The following is a 21063-nucleotide window of genomic DNA, read 5'->3' on the forward strand; positions in this document are numbered from 1 at the left end:
GGAATAATTTGCTTTGATTGACACTGGAACTAATTTTCACGAGAGAAGTGGAATGTGGATCATTGTATTCTTTTTGGACTTGCCTTTTTTGTAAATATACTTTGTGCTCGTGGAGTAAGAAAATCCTTTATTAATCATTACGTAGTCATGGTAATTTTGTAGACCCTAATCTGACCGTTACAGTTGAACTACGTTTCACAGGTACGACCAACTAATAACCGATTAATTAAAATGCAGCAGCAGCCACATGACAAGTTAAATCATCAAGGGGCCTTCTCCCATCACCTTTCTTTACAAAGTTGAATTACATGCCCCGTAGGATTTCCATGTCCAGAATACGTAACTCATCCTTGGCGGCAGTTTCTCGCCGTATCAATGTAATGCGCCCTCACACGCTTCACACTTCACACTACATAAATATAAATTGATTATAGAAATAATTTATCCAGAGTATAATGTCCATAAAGATTGAATTTTTTTTTATCATTATATAGGTCTCATCATATTATTTTTACATTTTTTCAAATACAAACACTTTCAGTCCAATTATCAATTAGAAATCAAGAAAAAAAAACATTTATATATTTAAGCCAACTCTACAAAATTGGCCTCCCTTACAACCTAATTTATCATTGCTATGCCAATTATTCACGCCTCTGTATCTGTCAAATGAACCTGGAGATGCCTATTTCCACAGACAAGCACTCACGAAAAAGCTTCTACTCATCCCAAAAGCTTCTGCTTCTCTAGGTTACAAGTCTACCAGGACTCAATAGCTTCTTCAACCTTTGGTTTGTTTTTTGGTCGCCCAGATCGTCTCACATCTTTACTTGACAAAAGCTCCAATGCTTTCTCTAGGGTGACATCTTTCGGCTTCATACTCTACACTCATGTTTCAATTTCCCACCACATCAGAATTAGTTTTCAAAAGGTTGGATGCACTAAAAACTACCAGATCTGACAGTTTGCAAAAGCTTAACATAATCAACAGCTTCATGACAGACCCCACTAAAATAGTACATTTTCTTCTTGACATCCATTATCCTTATATTTTATATAAATATATATATATATTCTTGATATTCTGATATCTTTGGCTTACATCTCCCAGAAAACCTTCCATGGGAATGTCTATATGCATTGACGCACCAATATTAGATCTTTTGCCTCCCGTGACAGCATAATCAAGCAATATTATTTTTGAAGACCTCAGGCCAGTTATTGATGGCAAATAAATCACAAACTAAACTACAACATTTTTCCATCACCATCACTCGAATAAAAACTTACCTTAGGAACAGAAGCAATGGTGCGTCGATGGCGAACTGAAAATCCGACCTTTGCAAGCTTCAATATCACAGGGTGCCCATCCTTAGGATGTTTTCCCTGCCAAGATGTGTAAAAATTGAAGTTCAAGGAAAATTAGCAGCATTAAGAAAACAAAACTAACTTTAGAGATGGACTAGCATACCAATGTCACAGGGTATCGTAGCAACTCGAGAGCATCTTCAAGGGTGATAGAGTCCACATTCTTTATCTAAATGGAAAAAACAAGATGGAGATTGGTTTTTATCCAGTTTGACATATATCAAAGAGTATTTACAGGTGTGACCAAAAACAATATAGAAAAATATTTACAGGGTCACTTATAGGCTAAAAAAGAGGCATTAATCCATGTAAAAGCCCTTACATTCACAACTGACTTCTCCTGTTTACATTGAGTATACTAGATCACACCACCATTTGGAACTTTTTCAATTATCTTTTACTTATCAAAAAAAAGAAGGGGGTGCTAGGAGAGCTATAACTAAAGTTTTATCTAGCTGGTGTTAAATTAACTGAAAGTGCTTTTATAGCAAAAAATGAGAAGGTGCTTTTGTAGCAAGAAAAGAGATATGACCTGATCAGCGCTTTTAGGAAACAAAAATCAGCACAAGTATCTAGGAAACAGTGCAAATATCAAAAGGTCCTTTTGGTTTAATGGAACGCTATAAAAGGTATAACCATACATGAGAAACAGAGGATCGCTTAGGTAAATAACCCATCCTGTCTTCACCAAGCTGCACATAGTATCCATAAGGGCCATTCTTTAAGAAAACCTGTTTGGGGAGGGGGGAGGAGGCAGAATAGATGAAGAAATAATTTGAGTGTCTAGAAATAACAAATGGAAACAACAAACGAAAATGAAAATGAAGATCCAAATTCTTGTTAACCAATACAAAGACCAAGATTTAAAGCAAACCTTTTCATTGGACCCTGGATTAAGACCTAACAATTTTGGCTCCTCAACAGAGTTGCCCTTTTGAGGGCTCTCTTCTTCCTCCTCATCACCATATAATGTCTTAGCAATATACCTATATAAAAATCCAAAAGAATCAACCTAATCGTCAAACAGATAAATACAACTGCTAGATTCTTGCCAGGTCTAACATACAGAATACACACATACACACACACACACACACACACACACACACACACACAAGTACATGTATGTACATATCAAAACCAAGTTAATATCATACTGCTTGACACTTACTTGCACTTTGGATGTTGATTACACCCTATAAAATAGCCTGCACCAAACCTACTTACTTTGAAAATTAATGTTCCATCCATGCAACTGAAACAAGGAAGGAAAAGGTTATGGCAAGCTTTATTTGAAAGAGTGAAACTGATTAAAATAACATATATATGAAAGCTAAATATATGGCAACAAATAGCTGTGCTTAGCTGAATCTCTTACCCTTTTCCCTGCGAAGTTAAAAGTTATTTCCAAAGGAAATGACATAAGGTATACTTCCATAGTGTGCAGTGTTTCTCTCATTATTGAACCAGTTATATTTGTGTGAAAACAAGCAAGTTAAAGAAAAGAGAAGGAAAAGACAAAAGCATAATTCTTCAGGAACTGTTTGTTTTATTGTTGTTTTGAAATGGATTTTTAGCTCCAAATGAATAGAGGTTGGAAAGGCTTTGGTTGGAACCCACATTGAAGCCATTCACATACAGTTAAAACTGAGTTACTTTTTCCTCTAACACATTTCCTACCCAAAGCTTATAATTGTGTTACATCTTTTATAGAGGGCAAGCAATATTTGCAATAAAACCTACTTTTGTCACTACATTTGCATGTGTGGCAGGGTAGCCAGACACTAGCAAGACAAATCAGCTGAGGACAATAAATGCATCGCAACAAACAACAAATAAGATAACAAATGCAGCAACAAATAGCCTATCCTCTTATATCAAGGTTGAGAATAGGCATAGATGCTTAACTTGAATAAAAGGCCACAAACCACCAAACCTAACTGCTATGGCGTAACACCACTTAACAGCATCTGCCAACAATTTTCTTCCACACTCAAACTTTCACCAAACTCATTGTTGGATATAGGGTTTCCATCAAGTTATGCCAGAACTAGACAAACATCAACTTAATTAGAGAGGAGGGGGGTTCCCTACTGCATTTTCTAGTGTTTAAAAGGATGCACATGCCTAACCCCTTATTGAGTTATAAAAAGAAATAAAAATCTAAGGATTCCATAGTAGCCACCAAATAATATTGTATTAACTTGCAAGGAAATTGACAAGGGAAGTACTAAAATCAAGCTTACAACCATCAGTGGAGATTTGTGTGTAGGTTCAAAGATGGGATAAAGTGAGCCAAACTTGACGCGTAAATTGTCTTCATGTCATTTTATTCTTTGTTCATGCATACTTTTCTCTTATTTGCATAATACTATCCTTATCCAATCCTTTCCGTCTCCACAGCATTGTGTAATCCTATTCATATACCCAAGTTTCTCTATTCTTCTACTAAAAGAAAAACAGACAAGGAAAAGTATGGTAGAAATCTTTAAACAATCAGACCAATGCACGCCAAACAAGCCCTTATGGATATCTTAAAAGGCTTCAGAGTTCATATTGAACCATAGAAGACTATTTTCACCGAGGAGGTTTGCAAGAAATTTATCTTAACAAATAGTCTTTACTCTTCTTCTTTTCTTTTCTTTTCTTTTATCTTACATTTCTTTTCAAATTCAATAGTTGAAGCACATGGAAGCAACGAGAAGTGAAAAAGCATACCTTGGACACATCCTATTTTTATTAGGGAGAGAAGCAAACAAGAAATCTCCAAATGTCTTTTCCAACATCTTTTCCACCTGCATTATGACTTACTATAACAACTACAATTTTGAAATGGAAATATTGTAAGATCCAAAAATGTGACAAGTTGGTAAGGGATTAAGAAGCCCTAGAATACCTGATGAATATGAACATTCTCAACATGGCTACAATATGAGCTGAAACGTGTCCAATAGTCCCTGAGTAGGCCTTTCCATTCAGTTAGGCCAGCAGAAACATTGTCAAGCTGAAAGTACAAGCGACATGTGAAAACAAGTAAATAGCAGCATTTTAACAAAGAAATTAACCACATTCCAAAGATTTCCAAATCAAAATGATAATCTACTTAATTAAGTTAAAGAATCAACATTTTAAAACTATCAAACTGAAAAGTCTGTATACTACAACCACCAAGCAGTTTGCAACTTACCTCTGTCTCCATATCAGCAGTAAAACTGTAGTCAGTGACCTCGGAAAAATGGTGTGAGAGAAATGCTGATACCTAGACACGACCCCAAAATATTAGAGAAGACTAGATTTAATAGGCCACTTATGAATCACTAATAAAAATTAATTATAAGCCCAAAATGTTTACATAAAGTAATTACTATGTTCCAACGACAAACTTGAAATTAGTCTAATTCTGTAAGTTCAATAAATGTTCCAAAGCAAATGACCAAATAACATGTGCTTGAAGACTCAATGTGCTTTCTACTACAAAATCAAATTTCACCTTATATTTGCTACATGGACAACTACTTATCACTGATTGCAGTAAGAACTGTCTATTGTCAGTTTTACCTGAAATATTAATTCCCTACATGTTCCAATCCTGGATTGGAGGTTTTAACAAGCATCAAAGCATCCATTTGAGATGTCCTTTTTATGAACATACCAATATCTACCTAGTACCTACTATTAATATGATAAAAACAAATTTTCTAACCTATTAAGTTAGGCAAAGCACAAGTATAGTAAACCACAAATATAGCAAGAAGGCCATAACATACCATGCGACCCCGAAATTCAGGATATAGTACACGATTTTTCACTGTCACATAGTTTCTATCCTGATTTAACAAAGAACAGGATGTTAGAATATGCCATGTCAATATGAAAGTTGAGGTAAATAAGTCCAAAAAACTGTGAGAGTTGCAGACAAAAGGGTGGGAAAAGTTGCACATATCATAAAATCTATGGCATCAAAACACACAAGAAGAACAATCAAACTATAAAATAATTATGACTTCTCTTGTTTTTTACAAATTACTCACAAGCTTGTCTGCCATAAGAAAGAAACAAAGCAGATAAGCTTCTTCTGAGTGACTAAAGACTCCAACACAAGGAATTAAATTCAACTAGGTTTTGACAGAACTTAACAATTCTCCACTTAATTAGGCCATTCTGACTACTCAAACATTAAATTGATGTAACATTTTATCTTTGTCCTTGCTATGAGAAAGTGGAGAGGGATAATTCCAGTATGTTCATGATGGGCCAACCAATTCTAAATAGTTAAAATTCACTAAATTTTAAATGCAAAATATTTTGTTCCATTACTGTAGTTTAACTGAGTTGCCAACCAAAAACTATTATTTGTGTCTTCATGTGATGATCAAGCTTTAGAGGTGTACATGCATGCACATGAATGCATGTTATTAACCCTGCCTTCAAACAAGAGCATTCTGTTACTGAGCCGCTTAGATCATTTTCGATAACATGCACAGATCTGGAATTTGAAATTAAAACATCAAGCTAACGTCAATTTTAATCAGATATAGGTGAGTTTGAAATTTGATCATTCCACACAATTAGTAACCTGCAAAACTTTCAATGTAGATGCATATGTTGAAGGTCTTCCAATCCCAAGCTCCTCCAGTTTCTTAACCTGTAAAATGCAGCATTATGGACATAAGAAAGCTCCAGTGAAAAAGATAAAAAGCAAGCATAAGCAATTAAGTGTCTCCCCTCCTCAGCCCCTATTACATGTGCTGAGAAAGAAGTTAAAAGGAAATGTAGTTGGATATTTTAAATCATCCACACCAAAGAAACACATATGCAAAAATGAAAAGAAAAGAAACAATCATGATCCATGCAAAATTGACAAGACGTACCAATGATCCTTCAGAATAGCGTGCTGGAGGCTGAGTATGATGCTGCTTGAGCTCTACTTCACCAAGATACAATTGATCCCCTTTCTAGTAAGCAAATTAGTCAGTAACAGCACAAAATAAAAAAACAAAAGTAAGAAATTACCAACACTATCAAAATCACCGCAACACATTGCTACATGATCTAATGGTAAAGGGGAGTAGCGCACTGCCGTATATTATCTCATTACAAACCTCTAAAACAACACTGATACCCTATGAAAAGTAGTTAAAAAGATGACATAGACAACCAAGCCTAAAGGCAAGCTGAGGAATATAATAGAATAGAAAGTTTAAGATGGATGCATCAAGGTAGTCAAAATATTAAAATTTCAAATAACCAATAGATAAAGTGAAGAATCAGTACCTTCAAGGAACTAAGAATTCCAAAAGCCTCAGCATGCTCATTTGCCTCATTATTTTTAAATTTGATTGTTTCAGCTTCAACATCCTAGAAAATTAAAATAAAATAAAATAAATAGAAAAAATATCAATATTTTTAGAACACACTAGCAATCATGTTACATGTGTTACAAGTGATTCTTTGTGTTGCTAATACATTTCTAATATAGAAAAGTATTCTCAAATCAAATCACTCAATAAATAATCTGAAATCTCAATCAAAATACTCAAATATCAATAATTAAATACACAACTATCTACCATACCAATTTCAATCCAAAACCTCCCAGAAACTAAAATAACATGAGTATTTATAACTAAACCCTAATAAAATGCAAAATTATAACCCTACAACCCTAATACTTGGAAATGGAATAAAATACTAATTAATATCAAATAACCAGAATAATCTAAAATAGCCTAAATATATGTTAAACTGCAACAAAACCCATAAAATATAAAATAAAGTACTAGTTAATTCAATCTCCCAACTAGCATATTTCCATCCTCCATTAATTTCCTTTTATTATAATTTAAATTCCTATAACATTGAGATTGTAGCACAAATAAGTAAAAATATTTCACTCTTATTTATAAGAATTTAGTAATATTAGAATTGGGGAAATACAAACAAAGCAAAAATAAGAAATCTCACAACACATTGAAATTCAATTTTCATGAGAGTCATGCCGTCCTCATTAACTAATTAAAATAATTAACTCAAGTTACAAGTGATTTTATACCATTAGAATTAAGAAACATAAATAGATTATACTTAGGAGACTTTATAACCAACCAAAATATAGTACATACTAATAAATAAAAATGGATTATTTAGAAATACTATATAGTTTGATGCCTTCTTATGTCCAAAAAAGAATTTACCAACATCTGTGATTTTATACTATAGACATGGACAAAGTAGACAACCTTACATATTAAAATTGAAACAAGCAACAGTTAAATTAAACCATCGAAACAACCACAACGCATTCAGATTGTCAAGTTGAACAAGAAGGTGTCCCACATTCATCCACATTACACGCTGAAAGAAGTGGTCAGAAATAGTATGCAGAATAAAAAGAGCCCACAAGAAATACCATAATTATACCTGATAAGCAGACTGATATCCAAGAAACTCTACTCTTGAGCATGCAGATCGGAAAATGATGGACTCATCACTATTCCCAATTTCAAGTTGTATCTGCTTAGAACAATTATCAGTAGGTATTATATAGATAATAGTATAATAGCTAACAATTATGTAGATAACAACAAGACCATTGGATACATGTCTACATCTGTAAAGAAGAAAGAGAAAGATAAACCACAAGCAAGTAATATAAGATACAATTTAAAAAGAGAGAAAGAAGATTTTTCCAGAGGAAGAGATCGTTGCAGCCTTTTTCCACCAAAAGATGGTAACTAATCAAGCCAGCTTATTCTGATTGAAGTTTTTAACTTAAATGAAGCAAAGAATCACCATATAAGCATATGATGTAAATTTACATTCCGACCTGCTCTATGGTTGCAGGTTCCATTTGACAAGCCATAGTCCTTGACCAAATAAGAGTGTACAACTTCAATGAATCTTCATCAAGTACTCCAGCAAGCATTGCTGACATTAAGAATATAATATCTGGCAATGAGATTTTCACAGTGTAAAATATAATATGTGCATTACAGTTCAAACTAGAAAAGAACTTATACATGGTAACCTCCGAATATTGGTGGGTCTAATTGCTTCATGAGCCTCTTGAGCATTCTTCACCTTCTTAAAATACTTGCGTGCACTTTCTGGGGTAAAACTTGTTCCATGTCTGCAGAAATTAAGTTCTTATTAACAATCAATAAGTTAGAGAAAGAGAAAATTTGTCAAATTAATTAAGGAGGAGATTAAACTACAATTAACAGGTGCAAATCAAGGAAAAATGCAATAACATATTTTACTGCACTAAAAATTAAAAAAAGAAAAAAATTGATAACTGTTTGACCATAACAATAAATTAGAAGACAGAGGTAAAAGTGTAGGATACACGAAAATATACGTTACAGATATTGATAATATATCAATTATTCACTTTAAACAACCATACAGATATCAAACAAAATTTGGCATTAAAAAAATGGTTAAATATATGTGCTTAGCAGCATAGGCTTATTGACAGGGATATTAGCATTGTAGGGAAAAGAAGATAAAATTGTTGAGCGAAACAGTTGAGATAAACATAAGTCACCTTTCCATAACCAAGGAGCGAATGTCTTTAACAGCGTCATCAGAAATCTAACACAACAACCAGAAAGAGAAGTATTACAAACCCCAAAAGATCCCCAATGAGACATAGAGATTTAAGATAGACACATGAAACAAAGAGAACATGATAAACAACATATTCATACAACCGAAACTATGATGTTAGTTCTTGTTCTACCACAGTAGCATGCTACTGTACCAAAATAATCCTGCAGATGGCAGGCAATACATTAGCTAATTTTCATATCCACATCAATTGTATGAACACAAAACATGGAGCACTCTAATAAGTAATAAACTGAAAGAGAATATATATACAAGATAAGTATCAGTCTTGCCAAGATAAAAAAATGCATGCCCTCAACAAACAAATGAAATCCAATAAGGACACTCGCAATGGCAGAAGTCACCTAGAATGTTCTCCACCCTTCCTGACTGTTTTTGGACAAGAAATGTCTGACTATTGTCTTCCCATGAGTCCAAAATAAATTTACAACAATAATGTCAACTGTTGCTAACAGGTCTTACATATGATTTTACGTATGCTTTTTCCTTATCTTAGAAAAAATTGAAAGATGGTGCATAAAGTAACCAACTAATAGAGAAACAAAAGAATACCCACATGTAGTCCGTCTGTTCTGCTGTATGTTATCAGACCGGCTGCCTTACCATCTGACAATTGAATCCCCTCATAAAGTCTCTGAGCAAGCTGCATTTATAAGGTTTGAAAGCAAAATTGGTAAAAATACTGAAAAATCAACCAGATATTCATATGTTAGGGCAAGTGTGATGTCAAAGCAACAGTGAAATAGAGAAAAAAAAAAAGGAGGTAAGAAACCATACATATAATTTTGGAAATTCTTTTCTTTTTTTTTTTTTAAAATGGAAGAAATAAAGTATGTCAACATTTAATAGTTCATCAATCAACTACAAAGAACTAACACCAAACACTGCAGTCAAAACAGAATTAAACATGTCATGGAAGAAATGCCATCACCACCTAAACAAAGTCTTTCACAAAAGAAAAAAAGAAAAGAACAATTGCATAAATGAGTCAAAAGTAAAGAAAAATTAGAAAATTAGAACCTTTCAAAAGGAAAAGAATATCAAACCAAAATTCATTAGAGAGAGAGAGAGGGTTTAAAAGGAACATTCTAAAATTTCACCGGTTTTACACTATGAAACTAAAAGAAATTTAATCAGAATCAACAACTTGCAAACCTTCATTGTATATGTTGCAGGAAAATTTAATTTGTTAGCAGCATCCTGCTGAAGTGTTGATGTTATATAGGGGGTGGGAGGGTTTCTTCGCATTGTGTTTCTTTTAGAGCTGATCACTCGAAGGTTTTCCAAATTAATCTTCTGTTCAATGTCCTTCGCCCCTGTATCTGAGCTGATTGAGAATTGGCCTAACTTCTTTGAATTATAATGAGTCAAGTGTGCAGGGAAAGAAGTATCTTTTACTGGAACATTTGATTCTTCAATTTTCAACTGAACCTCAATAGTCCAATACTCCTGTGGCTTAAACTCATCAATTTCCATTTCTCTGTCACAAATAAGAGACAGGGCAGCTGATTGCACTCGTCCAGCCGACTGGCAACCAGGTAGTTTTCTCCATAAAAGTGGTGAAATGTTAAACCCAATCAGATAATCAAGAGCGCGTCTAGCGAGATAAGCATGAACCAAGTTAACATCAATTTCTCGTGGTACTTGCAGAGCACTTTTGATGGATGCCTCAGTTATTTCATGAAAGACAACTCTTGCTACATTAAGTTTTTCACCTAAAGCATCCTGTTGTTGCAACATCTCAAAGATGTGCCAAGCAATAGCCTCTCCTTCACGGTCTGGGTCTGATGCAAGAACAAGATTTTCTGCTCTGAGGAGTAAGGCAAAGAGAATGAGAAATTGAAAAATATATTAACAAAAACAACTGAAAGAATTGATAACCATCACAGATGATAACAATAACATCTATGCTTTATCGCTTAAATTATATTATAAGACTTCTGGTGATAAGACTGATCTGAAGAATTTCTTTGTAGGGAATAGAAAGGGACATGAAAAATATACCCACTTAAGCAACCTCATAAATGTGGATAGCTTAAACCAGATCATAAGACTTCACAGCACAAAATTGATCAACAGGAATTTATTGGAAGCGATAGAAAGGGACATGAAAGGACACCCATTTAGTGCAACTTCACATGTCTGTCATAAGACCTCTGACCAAAAAATTGATCACAGAATTTCATTGGAAGTGCTAGGAATGGACGTGAAAACATACCCACTTAGTGCAACCTTAATGCTCTTAAGATGCGTCCATGCAGCACTAGGGACCTCCCACACCATGCTAAAGTCATCATCAGGTCGCACAGATCCTGACCGAGCAGCCAGGTCCCTAACATGACCATAGCTAGGCAAGACTTCAAACGTATCACCAAGGTATCCCTGAATCACCTTTGCCTTTGTGACAGACTCAACCACCATAACAGACTTCCCAGTGGGAGGATATAGCTGCTTTAATGGCCTTTGTCCCTGAGATATATGTTGTGGTGTCTGTTTCTGAGCTGCCTCATTAACTGCTTTCATAGGTTGTCTTTTTCTACTGGAGCTCCTACTTTTCTTTTTGGACCGCAGTTTTGTTGAAGCAGAACCATCATGGGCTTCAGTGGGTAAGTTTCCAGTTGAATTTCCCTGGAAAACTGCAGCGTTAGTTAAAATATTACAAGATTTTACATGAACTCACACACACACACAGAGACGTAGATATAGATATACATATGTGTATGTATGCGTATACACATATGTACAATATGTACATTAAAAAGCCCCATAAATCCCAATTCTTGATAGCATTTATTAACTGCCAACCTCTGAAGCCGGCGTGTGATGCTGGCCATTTTTGCTATTATTAGAGATCCCTACTGGAGAAGCTGTTTTAGAGCCATTCACCACAGGTGCTTCATCTGAAACAACAGTGGTAGAAATCGGTTCCTTGTTTTTCTTGCTTCTTGACTGCTTTTTCTTTTGCAGACTAACTTTAGATTCTGGCTTAGCATTGGTAAGCGGTGAAGTTGAAGTAGAGCCTGGATTAGCATTGTTAAGAAGTGAAGTTGAAGTAGAGTCCAGCTTACAATTGCTAAGCAGTGAAGTTGAAGTAGGTGATCGGAAAGGTGCACCCTTGATCCCATTGAGAGCAGCCACTCCCTTTGGCTTCTTCCAATGCCTATTGAACCCTCTGAAGCTGAAGCCACTACTCCTTCCATCTCTGACACCCATACTATCATTCTTGGTTGCCAATCGAGGGAATTGAGAAAAAAACTTTATGGAAAGAGGCACACAAGCTGAGGATGATCTGATACAATTGAAAGAAGCACATGTAGAGATTATATTTCTATTACGAGGTAGTGCATAAGTTAAGTGGTTGGGTAGCAAAGCATATGTAGAGGTACTGTGAAGAGTTGTGAAAAGATTCAAGTGTTGACCAAGTTTTGGGTAGCTAGGCATGAGCCTTGAAGGTGGTCTGAGTTTCTTAAATTTAAGGTGAGATGGTCTTAAAGAAATAATCTCGACTGTCTCCAACTGCAATGAAACACCAATGCCACTATCAGTTTATAAATCAGCAAATCAAATTTATGATGCATTCTTTTAACTATTTACTAGTACGAGCTCAATTATGAAGGAAAGTAATAAATTTCCCCAAAATGAAATATACATGCATATATGTTGAGTTTGAAAATAAATTAATTCTAGTTTTATCAATGACCAAACAAACTCTATCGCCGCAGTTGATAAAAGTGCATAACATGGTAGAAACTAAGATAAAAGAGAAATGTAATAAAAAGTAAAAAACCCAATTTGAAGTAAAGATTCATTCTTTTTCAAGTTCCAACCGCAGAGAATGAGTGGAGCAAAAAAAAAAATGGAAATTGCGTTTGAGGATAAATGAGAACAAAAAACCTTGGGCATCACTGGGTGAAGACGCAGTGCTGCACAAGAAGTAGTAGAAGAAGACAACAAGCACCTCTGCATTACCCTTTGAATCCTTTGACGCAAATTATTTTTGGGGTTTGGAGGAGAAACAAAGAGGAAGGCTTCAGGGTTTAAGGATGATGAGGCCCAGGGTTTTTCCTTCGGCATGGCATTATTTAATATCATATTTTATTTAAGAGAAAGAGAAATAGATATGGGTCGGGTCAGTTAAATCCGGAACACAAAAGCCCATGGATATGAAGGCCCCCCATTTGCGAAAGCTCTCGCCTCCGCATATAGTATAGAATTATAAAAGGGATTGGAATTTCTTGTTTGAATCAAAACTCAAAAGCACATCTAGGTGTCTGCCTCTCTGCTTTCATCCATCGTCGACCAGGTAACAACAAAGAAGCCATATTTCTTTCATTGTCATTGAATTATTAGTTTATTCTAGAAACTAGATTACTTTCTCAGTTTCTGTGTGATTGAATACTACATACTGCTCTGGAAGAAAATTCTCAAGCTAGCTAGAGCAGTGTTTAACTAGGGTTTCTACTTTCCACAACCTTTGTTTCGGATCAGTATTTGGTAATTGCTAATTGCAATGCAATTGACTAACACTAGTATATATTTTTCTTTGTTATCACTTTCTTTTCTAGTATTTTATAAGATTCTGCTATAGCTATGTAGTAGAACAGATACTGTATAAATCCTTTGGTTAAACCTTAAAAGTGTGAATGGATGCAACTTTATTTTCTAAGCACTTGCCTTTCCCTGCAACTCAAAGCTATACTAATGTCTGCTAATCTTACCGCTGCTTTTACAGCAACACTGCATATTAAAAGAAAACACAAAAATAAAATGCCTGTGTTTTTTGCTCTAATGATGAATGGCTCCTTTTTCTTGTAGGAGGGCTTCCAAAGCCCAAAAATTATTTTTTTCCCCTTTTTTTGGGGGCCATTTGCATTATCATCCTCCAACACCCTTATGGATCGACCACCTCACAATTATGCAGCTGCTTCTGCCATGGCCTATGCCCAACAGCAGCGACAAGCACCCAATATTCAACAGCAACAGCAGTTTGGATTTCATCCCCAACATCAACAGTTCCCTGCAGCAGTGCATGGTCCTCCTTTTCTACCCCCACATCCTTCTCAATTCCCTTACCATCCCCACATGCAGCAGCAACCACAACTCCACCCTCATCCCCCTCCCCATCCTCAACTTCTTCATCTTCAGCATCAACAGCAACCACCACCCGCTTTCCCTTCACATTTGCCTCCTCACCTCTTGTCCTCACCTTTCCATGGCCTCTATGATTCTCCCCCACCCCATGCTGCTCCCCCATCTGATCCTGAGCTCCAGAAGCGTATCGACAAGCTTGTTGAGTATGCAACTAAGAATGGCCCCGAATTTGAAGCCATGATCCGCGAAAAGCAGCAAGATAATCCTGATTACAGTTTCCTCTTTGGTGGGGAGGGAAATGGTTACTACAGGTACAAGCTTTGGTTATCTATGCGTCCTCCAGGTGGCCCGTATCCTTCCTTTTCACCCTCTTCTATTCCTATGATGCATCCTCCCCCAAATCCTGTCATGCACCCTTCTTCTCTAAGTGCGCCTCCAATGAGTGCTGTTGCTGCTGCTGCTGCTGTTGGGGCTATGGTTACTCCACAACTGCACCAACCTGCATTTCCATCATTTTTTGATCAGCAGCACCACCATCAGCATCCTCAGCCTTTTGCTGCTCATGGCCGAGCAGAGTATGATCAGTCCTTCAAAGGCCTTTCTGGTCCACTTCCCTCTGATGTTGCAATGGAGCTTACTAACGTGCTTAACAATCTAAATGGTACCAAAGAGTCAATCAAAAGTGCCAAGATATGGTTCATGCAGAGGTCTCCATTTGCTCCAGCTCTGGCTGAGGCACTTAGAGATAGGGTATTTGCTTTGGATGATTCGGAGAGGCAATTGCACGTGATTTATCTTGCCAATGACATTCTTTTCGACAGGTACTTTTCTATTGGTGTATGGTTTCTGATGTTTAGTTTGTGGATGGCTCTTTAGGCATATTCTTTAATGGCTTCTTGTTTAGTTGTTGGCAAATGATCATGAAACATTTCTTTTTTTTCTGTGTACATGATCCCTTGATACCATGTATCTCTTCTTCCTCCTCGTGTTGTGATTGCCTTAAAAGCTGTTTTTTTTTTTTACTATACCTTTCTAGTATGACCCATATTTGTGTAATGTAATTAATTCAGAAATTATAATTGAACGGTCATATTCTAGAATTAAGGCTCTAGGTCTAGATCCCTTCTCTATATGCTAAAACTTTATTATCTGATATCATGGTTCCGCCTCTCAGACATGGGCCTGACATTTTCCCATCTTGATTAGCAATTAGCCTTTTCAGTGATTTGCATACATGGGATTGTTAGCTTAGATCAGATGCTGGTGAACCTGTGAATGATTCGAATTGGATTAATTTGTTGTTCAAGGGTCAATGTTAAATTATTGTAATTAATATTCATGTGATGTAATTAATTCAGAAATTATAGTTGAACTGTTATATTCTAGAATCAAGGCTCTAGGTTGCTTCTCTATATGCTAAAACTTGATTATCTGATATCACAGTTCCACCTCTCAGACATGGGGCACATGTCTTCCTATCTTGATTATGAGTTAGTCTTATTGGTTATTTACATACATGGGATTGTTATCTCTTATCAGATGCTGGTGAACCTGTGAATGATTCAAATTGTATTAATTCAATTTTTCCAGAGTCAATGTTAAGTTATTGTATCACTGATGCACAAGAATAACTTAAAAGCAAGTAATTTCCATTCACCAGTCCCTGGAAACAATCTTAAGTATTGGTTTTTTTTTTCTGGTTTGTGCAAGTTATCAATTGTTTTCAGACATTATTAATCATCCATCATTTAATTTTTAATTTCTTGTGATTTTAATTATCCAGTTATGTTTATTGATTTAGTGAATAGGTTTTGAATCATGCATAATCCTTTATCAATTATGTAATTAATGAGTAAAGATACATAACCTTAAACCTTTGTGATATCTGAAACATGCATCTGATACTGTCTGGTAAATTTGTTGGCTTACAAGATATTCTAGGTTCACATACTAAGACAACTTATCATAAGAAATCAACTTACATCAGCCTCCTTCTTTATAAAATAGGCTCACCTTACTTCTTCTATTTATATCTGTCAATCACTTCAGGACCAAGATTTAATCTTTCCAGAAGTCCTATGTTCTTCCTAGTGTGATTGTGCTTCTTCTTGTTTGTCTGGATGCCGATGCTGTGTTGTTCCTTCAGATCCTCCTTGACATTTCTTTTCGATATTTGCAGTTTGCAGAGAAGGGCTAACCCTGATGACCTCGATAATGAAGCCCTTGCATTTAAACCTGTATTAGGTTCCATGCTTGCAAGAATATACCACAATCCTCAAAACAAGGAGGAAAACCAGTCACGGTTACAAAAAATTTTGCAGTTCTGGGCATCCAAGGAAGTTTATGATCAAGATGCTATATATGCACTTGAGAGTGAGATGATGAGTGGACCACCAACTATTTCTTTTCCTGGGCCTCCAAAAGAATTACCTGCTGCTTCAGTGGAGCCCTCAACACCTGCAGGTAGCTTCTTCTCCCCCTTTCTATTATTTAAATAAAGGACCTAGGCTTTTCATAAAAATGTGTCATTTCATGTATTTCTAATTTCCCTTTCTCTTTGTTCTTTCATATAATTTTACCATGTAGGAATATTACAGCAGACAGCAAACAATAATGTCTCCCTGTGGCAGCCTGACAAACAAAGTTCTATTCCAAGTATACTGGACCAAGAGCTCCCTGATAAACAAGGGACCCTTGCCTTGCTACCATCTCTGGCAAACCAGCAATTTGTTCCAAATTCAGGCCCTACTGGGGCTTTTCCAGGGTCTATGCCCTTAAATTCTAATCTTCAGCCACCAAGCCAACAACAAGCAAATGTTGGTGAAAAGTTGCCCCCCTATCCACTTTTCCCACCTGGTCTTATTCCTGGAATGGTCAGAAAAATGCAAATTGGCAGTGGGGTGCCTTATTCTCCCCTGAGTCCTTTGGATATCCCGACAGTTATACCTCCATCCAATGTATCGCCATCAGAAATTCTTGAGAGAGTATCAAAGTTTTTCAAAGAAATTGGAGAGGTCAACCCTTCTGAAGGATCCTTGAAATCCGATTCAAGAGATGAAGACGATGAGTATGGTATTGAAGCTCCTGTTCGTAAGGGTGGAGCTTGCATCCCTCCACCCCCTAATCTGCAGGTAGACCCAGATACGGGAACTTATGCTGATGGAAGTGCAGAACACAAACCAGGATCCAGTGGCGTAGGAAGATTAGGACTTGGAGCAACAGCTAATCCCAATGAAGCAAGTCAATATGATGATGTTTATACATCTTACAGAAAACAGAGAAGCACCTCGTACCACTCATCCATGAGTGCACGAGCTGCTACAAGGTAAAGCCTGTCAAATATGTCTAGATATCTTTCAGGGTGGAAAACAAGGAGTACTTCGGTAGCTCGTTTTTTCTGCTATTATTTATTAAAATTATCATTCCTTTCTGCAGCTAAGCATGTAGAAACATACAAGTTGACTAGTTATGCTAGATAAAAAGACCATGAGGGGGTTTAATTAATTTTCACACTGACATATAAGTAGGAATTTTGGGTTTGAAAGACAGGGGCTTCCTTCTGCATATGCTGAACATTGTGTAGAAACAGGAACAAAGTAGTTATATGCTTCAGCAATTTAATAAGGTTGGATCAGCTGGAAAAGGATCAAGCAGTACTGCCACGAGCAGCAAAGGCTATAATCAATTATCCTCTTGGGGCAATACTAGAGTTACAGTTACACCTTTGAGTGTTGAAACTTGAAAATGCTATGCCCATGGAAGGCACAAGCAATGGTGTTGTTATAGAGCAGGTTATGAATGGTGTCAGAATAACAATGAGGCTGTAGTTGTAGACACCACTGAATTAAATTTCCCTTGGTCGAAATAGGCCCATTAGATGACGGAATTGATCCAGTTTGCATGGTTTCCTTATAATTCATTGACGAATCTCGTCTGGGGTCTGAATCAGCCTAACTAGGCATTAGGCCCTCCTTCCTCTAAATATGTAACCCAACTTGCGATAATTTCCAGCAGTACTGGCAGTCTGGCACTCCAGCACTAGCAGCAGTATTTATTTCCTCTATCGGATGGGAAGCTGGCTCTCAAAGCCCATTTCATACACAGGGAGAATGATGTGAACGTATATTCGAGTTAAGAGGGAGACAGAGTCAAAAACTAACAATGGGAAACCGCAGCACCAACAGAATCAAGCACACTAGTTTCACCCTCCAAATATCAAATGCTTTTAACATAACAATTATTCTCTCTTTAAGGCTCGGTTAATTTTCAACATTGGCAACCCCTATTAATTTTTTTATGCTACTAGTTTGTCTGTTTGTTTTCAAAGTCTTTGACTTTTGAAGTTTCAGACGCCCCAAGTCCCCTTAAAAACCCATGCATGCAAATCAACTTTCACTCACCATTCGCCAAGCACTTCTTCCCTTCTTGTTTAACTAGGTCTTTACCAAAACTAAGGCTGCAGCAGGGTGTAGCATATATATATGGTATAACTCATGGTGATGGACGCCTCTTTCCTCTCCCTTCTTCCTTATGCAATTCTCGTCATTGCTGGTCTTTCACTTGTGTACCTCATTCACAGACGCATAGCCCCTGTGGCCTCTAAAAACCTGCCACCAGGCACCACCGGTTTGCCTTTCCTTGGCGAAAGCATCCAGTTTCTTAGAGCTGGCCAAAAGGGTCACCCTGAAAAGTTCGTATACGATAGAATGACCAAATTCTCATCCAAAGTTTTCAAAACTTCATTGCTAGGAGAAACAGCGGCCGTCTTTTGCGGTTCAACAGGAAACAAGTTTCTGTTCTCCAACGAGAACAAGCTTGTTACCGCATGGTGGCCTAACTCCGTCAACAAAATTTTCCCTTCCTCTCTTCAAACTTCTTCAAAACAAGAATCAATAAAAATGCGAAAGCTCCTCCCCAATTTTCTCAAACCAGAAGCACTTCAAAGATATGTAAGTGTCATGGATATGATTGCACAAAGGCACTTGGCCTCCAGTTGGGATAACGAGCAAGAGGTGACAGTTTTCCCTCTGGCTAAAAGGTTTACATTCTGGTTGGCATGTCGACTTTTTTTGAGCATTGAAGACCCTCAACACGTTGCAAAATTTTCTGAACCTTTCAATGCTTTGGCTTCTGGAATAATATCTATTCCAATTGATTTCCCAGGAACACCCTTTAACCGTGCTATCAAAGCATCCAATTTGATTCGAAAGGAGTTGAGAGATATTATCAGGCGAAGAAAGGTGGACCTAGCAGAGAATAAGGCCTCACCAACACAAGATATATTGTCCCACATGCTCTTGACAGCAGATGAGAATGGACAATACATGAATGAGATGGAGATAGCCGATAAAATTCTGGGTTTGCTTATTGGGGGGCATGACACGGCTAGTACCGCCATTACTTTTGTTGTTAAGTACCTCGCGGAGCTGCCACAAGTTTATAGTGAGGTTTTGAAAGGTAAGTTTCCAATAACAACCATCTCTTGCTTTCTAGTTTCTTTGCCAAAATATTCACTTAAAAGAGTATTAGATGTTAAAGTATATATATCAATTCAGTCGGCGAATGAAATACTTAATTCACCTTCGCAGAGCAAATGGAGATAGCAAAATCCAAGGAACCAGGTGAGCTGTTGAACTGGGATGACATACAAAAGATGAGATACTCGTGGAACGTAGCATGTGAAGTAATGAGGCTGGCACCACCCCTGCAAGGGGCCTTTCGAGAGGCCATGACTGACTTCATCTATGCTGGATTCTCTATTCCAAAAGGGTGGAAGGTAACAAACAAATTTACTTGGTTTAAACACAACTCCTATAGAGCCATAACATCTGTTGTAATGATTCTAAGCTAAGCACCTTTTGCAGCTATATTGGAGTGCGAACTCGACACACAGGAATCCTGAATGCTTCCCCGAGCCAGAAAAATTTGATCCAAGGAGATTTGAAGGGAGCGGACCAGCCCCTTACACATTTGTACCATTTGGAGGAGGACCAAGGATGTGTCCAGGGAAAGAATACGCGCGATTGGAAATACTCGTTTTCATGCACAATCTGGTAAGAAGATTCAAATGGGAGAAGCTAGTTCCTAAGGAGAAGATCATAGTAGACCCAATGCCCATGCCCGAAAAGGGCCTTCCTGTTCGTCTCCTCCCGCACAAGTAATTATTAAGCAAGGATATTGACAACACAAGTAATTATACTTTCCAGCAAACTCAGATCCTAAAGTTATCCCACTATTTCTGCAGCTTCATATGTTTGTCGAATAAGGTCTTCATTACATGAGAAAGGATCCCATTTACCCGGCCCAACTTCAAAGGCATTCTTGCTCCGGCAGAATTTCCGCATGCATTACAACTTGTTTCAAGCAATAATAAATTTGGGCAAGAAGTTACTATCCTTGCCCACTGATATGAGCCAAGATTTCTCACTTAGAAGTTTGGCTATGAATGATTTTCTAAATCCATAGTGGAAACAAGCATTCATGGTGAATTAATGAATCCATGTGATTGATTAAAAGCAAAGTGGGTGGGGAAAACTACCGTAGCCATCGCCTCCAAAAGCTTTAGTGTCTTAAACATTTTTCAAAGATAAAAGCATAAAATAAGAATCCTTTGTTTCTCTATCCAAAATAACACTTACAAGCATCAAACTTGAAGAAAATCTTTATAGAACATGAGCTGCAGCACTGCTCTAGAACATCATCACGAAGTTGTACGAATGTTATCCGGACCAGACCAGACCACAGAAGAGCATCACAACACGCTCTCCAAAACCACCCTGTGGAGGCGCACCACATCTGTGCAAGAGTGAAAAAAATATTAAGTGCATTAAGAACTCTCAGCGTAAAGCAAAATTCAATCTTGTAAACAACAAGAAAGCTTCAGCAAACCAGTAGATGCCATTTGCAAAAACGTTGATAAACAAATATTGCGAGCAGAACTCTATTCTTCTCTACACCAACTTATCTGCATCCCAA

The 21063-nt window shown here is 36.9% G+C and overlaps 3 protein-coding genes across 6 annotated transcripts; 2 read left to right on the forward strand and 1 right to left on the reverse strand.

Annotated features, from left to right (window-relative positions):
• Positions 1–186: 186 nt before the first annotated feature.
• On the reverse strand, positions 187–13057 carry LOC18587558 (DNA topoisomerase, type IA, core). 4 transcript variants are annotated; one of them, XM_088809875.1, is made up of 23 exons: positions 12892–13057; positions 12066–12513; positions 11803–11897; positions 11216–11625; positions 10153–10807; positions 9554–9640; positions 8915–8961; positions 8388–8497; positions 8195–8295; positions 7789–7881; positions 6643–6726; positions 6240–6323; positions 5945–6013; positions 5136–5195; positions 4556–4627; positions 4265–4372; positions 4087–4163; positions 2540–2623; positions 2243–2354; positions 2010–2099; positions 1472–1537; positions 1291–1386; positions 454–882 (listed from the first exon to the last, which is right to left on the reverse strand). In XM_088809875.1, the coding sequence occupies exons 1-23, from the start codon at positions 12961–12963 to the stop codon at positions 760–762; spliced, it is 3243 nt and encodes a 1080-aa protein (XP_088666001.1). In that variant the 5' UTR covers positions 12964–13057; the 3' UTR covers positions 454–759. The 4 variants fall into 4 exon arrangements, with proteins under 4 accessions (XP_088665999.1, XP_088666001.1, XP_007011464.3 ...); XM_088809873.1 differs by lacking the exon at positions 454–882 and adding an exon at positions 187–409 and having other exon boundaries at positions 11803–12513; XM_007011402.3 differs by having other exon boundaries at positions 11803–12513.
• Positions 13058–13140: 83 nt separating this feature from the next.
• LOC18587559 (SWAP (Suppressor-of-White-APricot)/surp RNA-binding domain-containing protein) lies at positions 13141–17592 on the forward strand. Its single transcript, XM_007011405.3, has 4 exons — positions 13141–13300; positions 13813–14909; positions 16268–16551; positions 16675–17592. The coding sequence occupies exons 2-4, from the start codon at positions 13891–13893 to the stop codon at positions 17415–17417; spliced, it is 2046 nt and encodes a 681-aa protein (XP_007011467.2). The 5' UTR covers positions 13141–13300; positions 13813–13890; the 3' UTR covers positions 17418–17592.
• A 909-nt stretch (positions 17593–18501) lies between these two features.
• On the forward strand, positions 18502–20576 carry LOC18587560 (beta-amyrin 28-monooxygenase-like). The gene is made up of 3 exons (XM_088809384.1): positions 18502–19545; positions 19677–19864; positions 19953–20576. The coding sequence occupies exons 1-3, from the start codon at positions 18582–18584 to the stop codon at positions 20247–20249; spliced, it is 1449 nt and encodes a 482-aa protein (XP_088665510.1). The 5' UTR covers positions 18502–18581; the 3' UTR covers positions 20250–20576.
• The last annotated feature ends 487 nt before the right edge of the window (positions 20577–21063 follow it).

The sequence above is a fragment of the Theobroma cacao genome, chromosome 9 (genome assembly GCF_053813885.1).
Source record: "Theobroma cacao isolate CCN51 chromosome 9, ASM5381388v1, whole genome shotgun sequence".
Classification (NCBI taxonomy): Eukaryota; Viridiplantae; Streptophyta; class Magnoliopsida; order Malvales; family Malvaceae; genus Theobroma; species Theobroma cacao.

Bases quoted from the DNA above. Each gene is read 5' to 3' on its own strand.
- LOC18587560 (XM_088809384.1), top strand. From the start codon at position 18,582: ATGGTGATGGACGCCTCTTTCCTCTCCCTTCTTCCTTATGCAATTCTC. The intron at 19,546-19,676 runs GTAAGTTTCCAA...TCACCTTCGCAG, and splicing joins TTATAGTGAGGTTTTGAAAG to AGCAAATGGAGATAGCAAAA. The intron at 19,865-19,952 runs GTAACAAACAAA...CACCTTTTGCAG, and splicing joins CTATTCCAAAAGGGTGGAAG to CTATATTGGAGTGCGAACTC.
- LOC18587558 (XM_007011402.3), bottom strand. From the start codon at position 12,963: ATGCAGAGGTGCTTGTTGTCTTCTTCTACTACTTCTTGTGCAGCACTG. The intron at 4,373-4,555 runs GTAAGTTGCAAA...TTGTACTTTCAG, and splicing joins CTGCTGATATGGAGACAGAG to CTTGACAATGTTTCTGCTGG. The intron at 4,164-4,264 runs GTATTCTAGGGC...GTCATAATGCAG, and splicing joins AGAATGTTCATATTCATCAG to GTGGAAAAGATGTTGGAAAA.
- LOC18587559 (XM_007011405.3), top strand. From the start codon at position 13,891: ATGGATCGACCACCTCACAATTATGCAGCTGCTTCTGCCATGGCCTAT. The intron at 14,910-16,267 runs GTACTTTTCTAT...CGATATTTGCAG, and splicing joins AATGACATTCTTTTCGACAG to TTTGCAGAGAAGGGCTAACC. The intron at 16,552-16,674 runs GTAGCTTCTTCT...TTTACCATGTAG, and splicing joins GGAGCCCTCAACACCTGCAG to GAATATTACAGCAGACAGCA.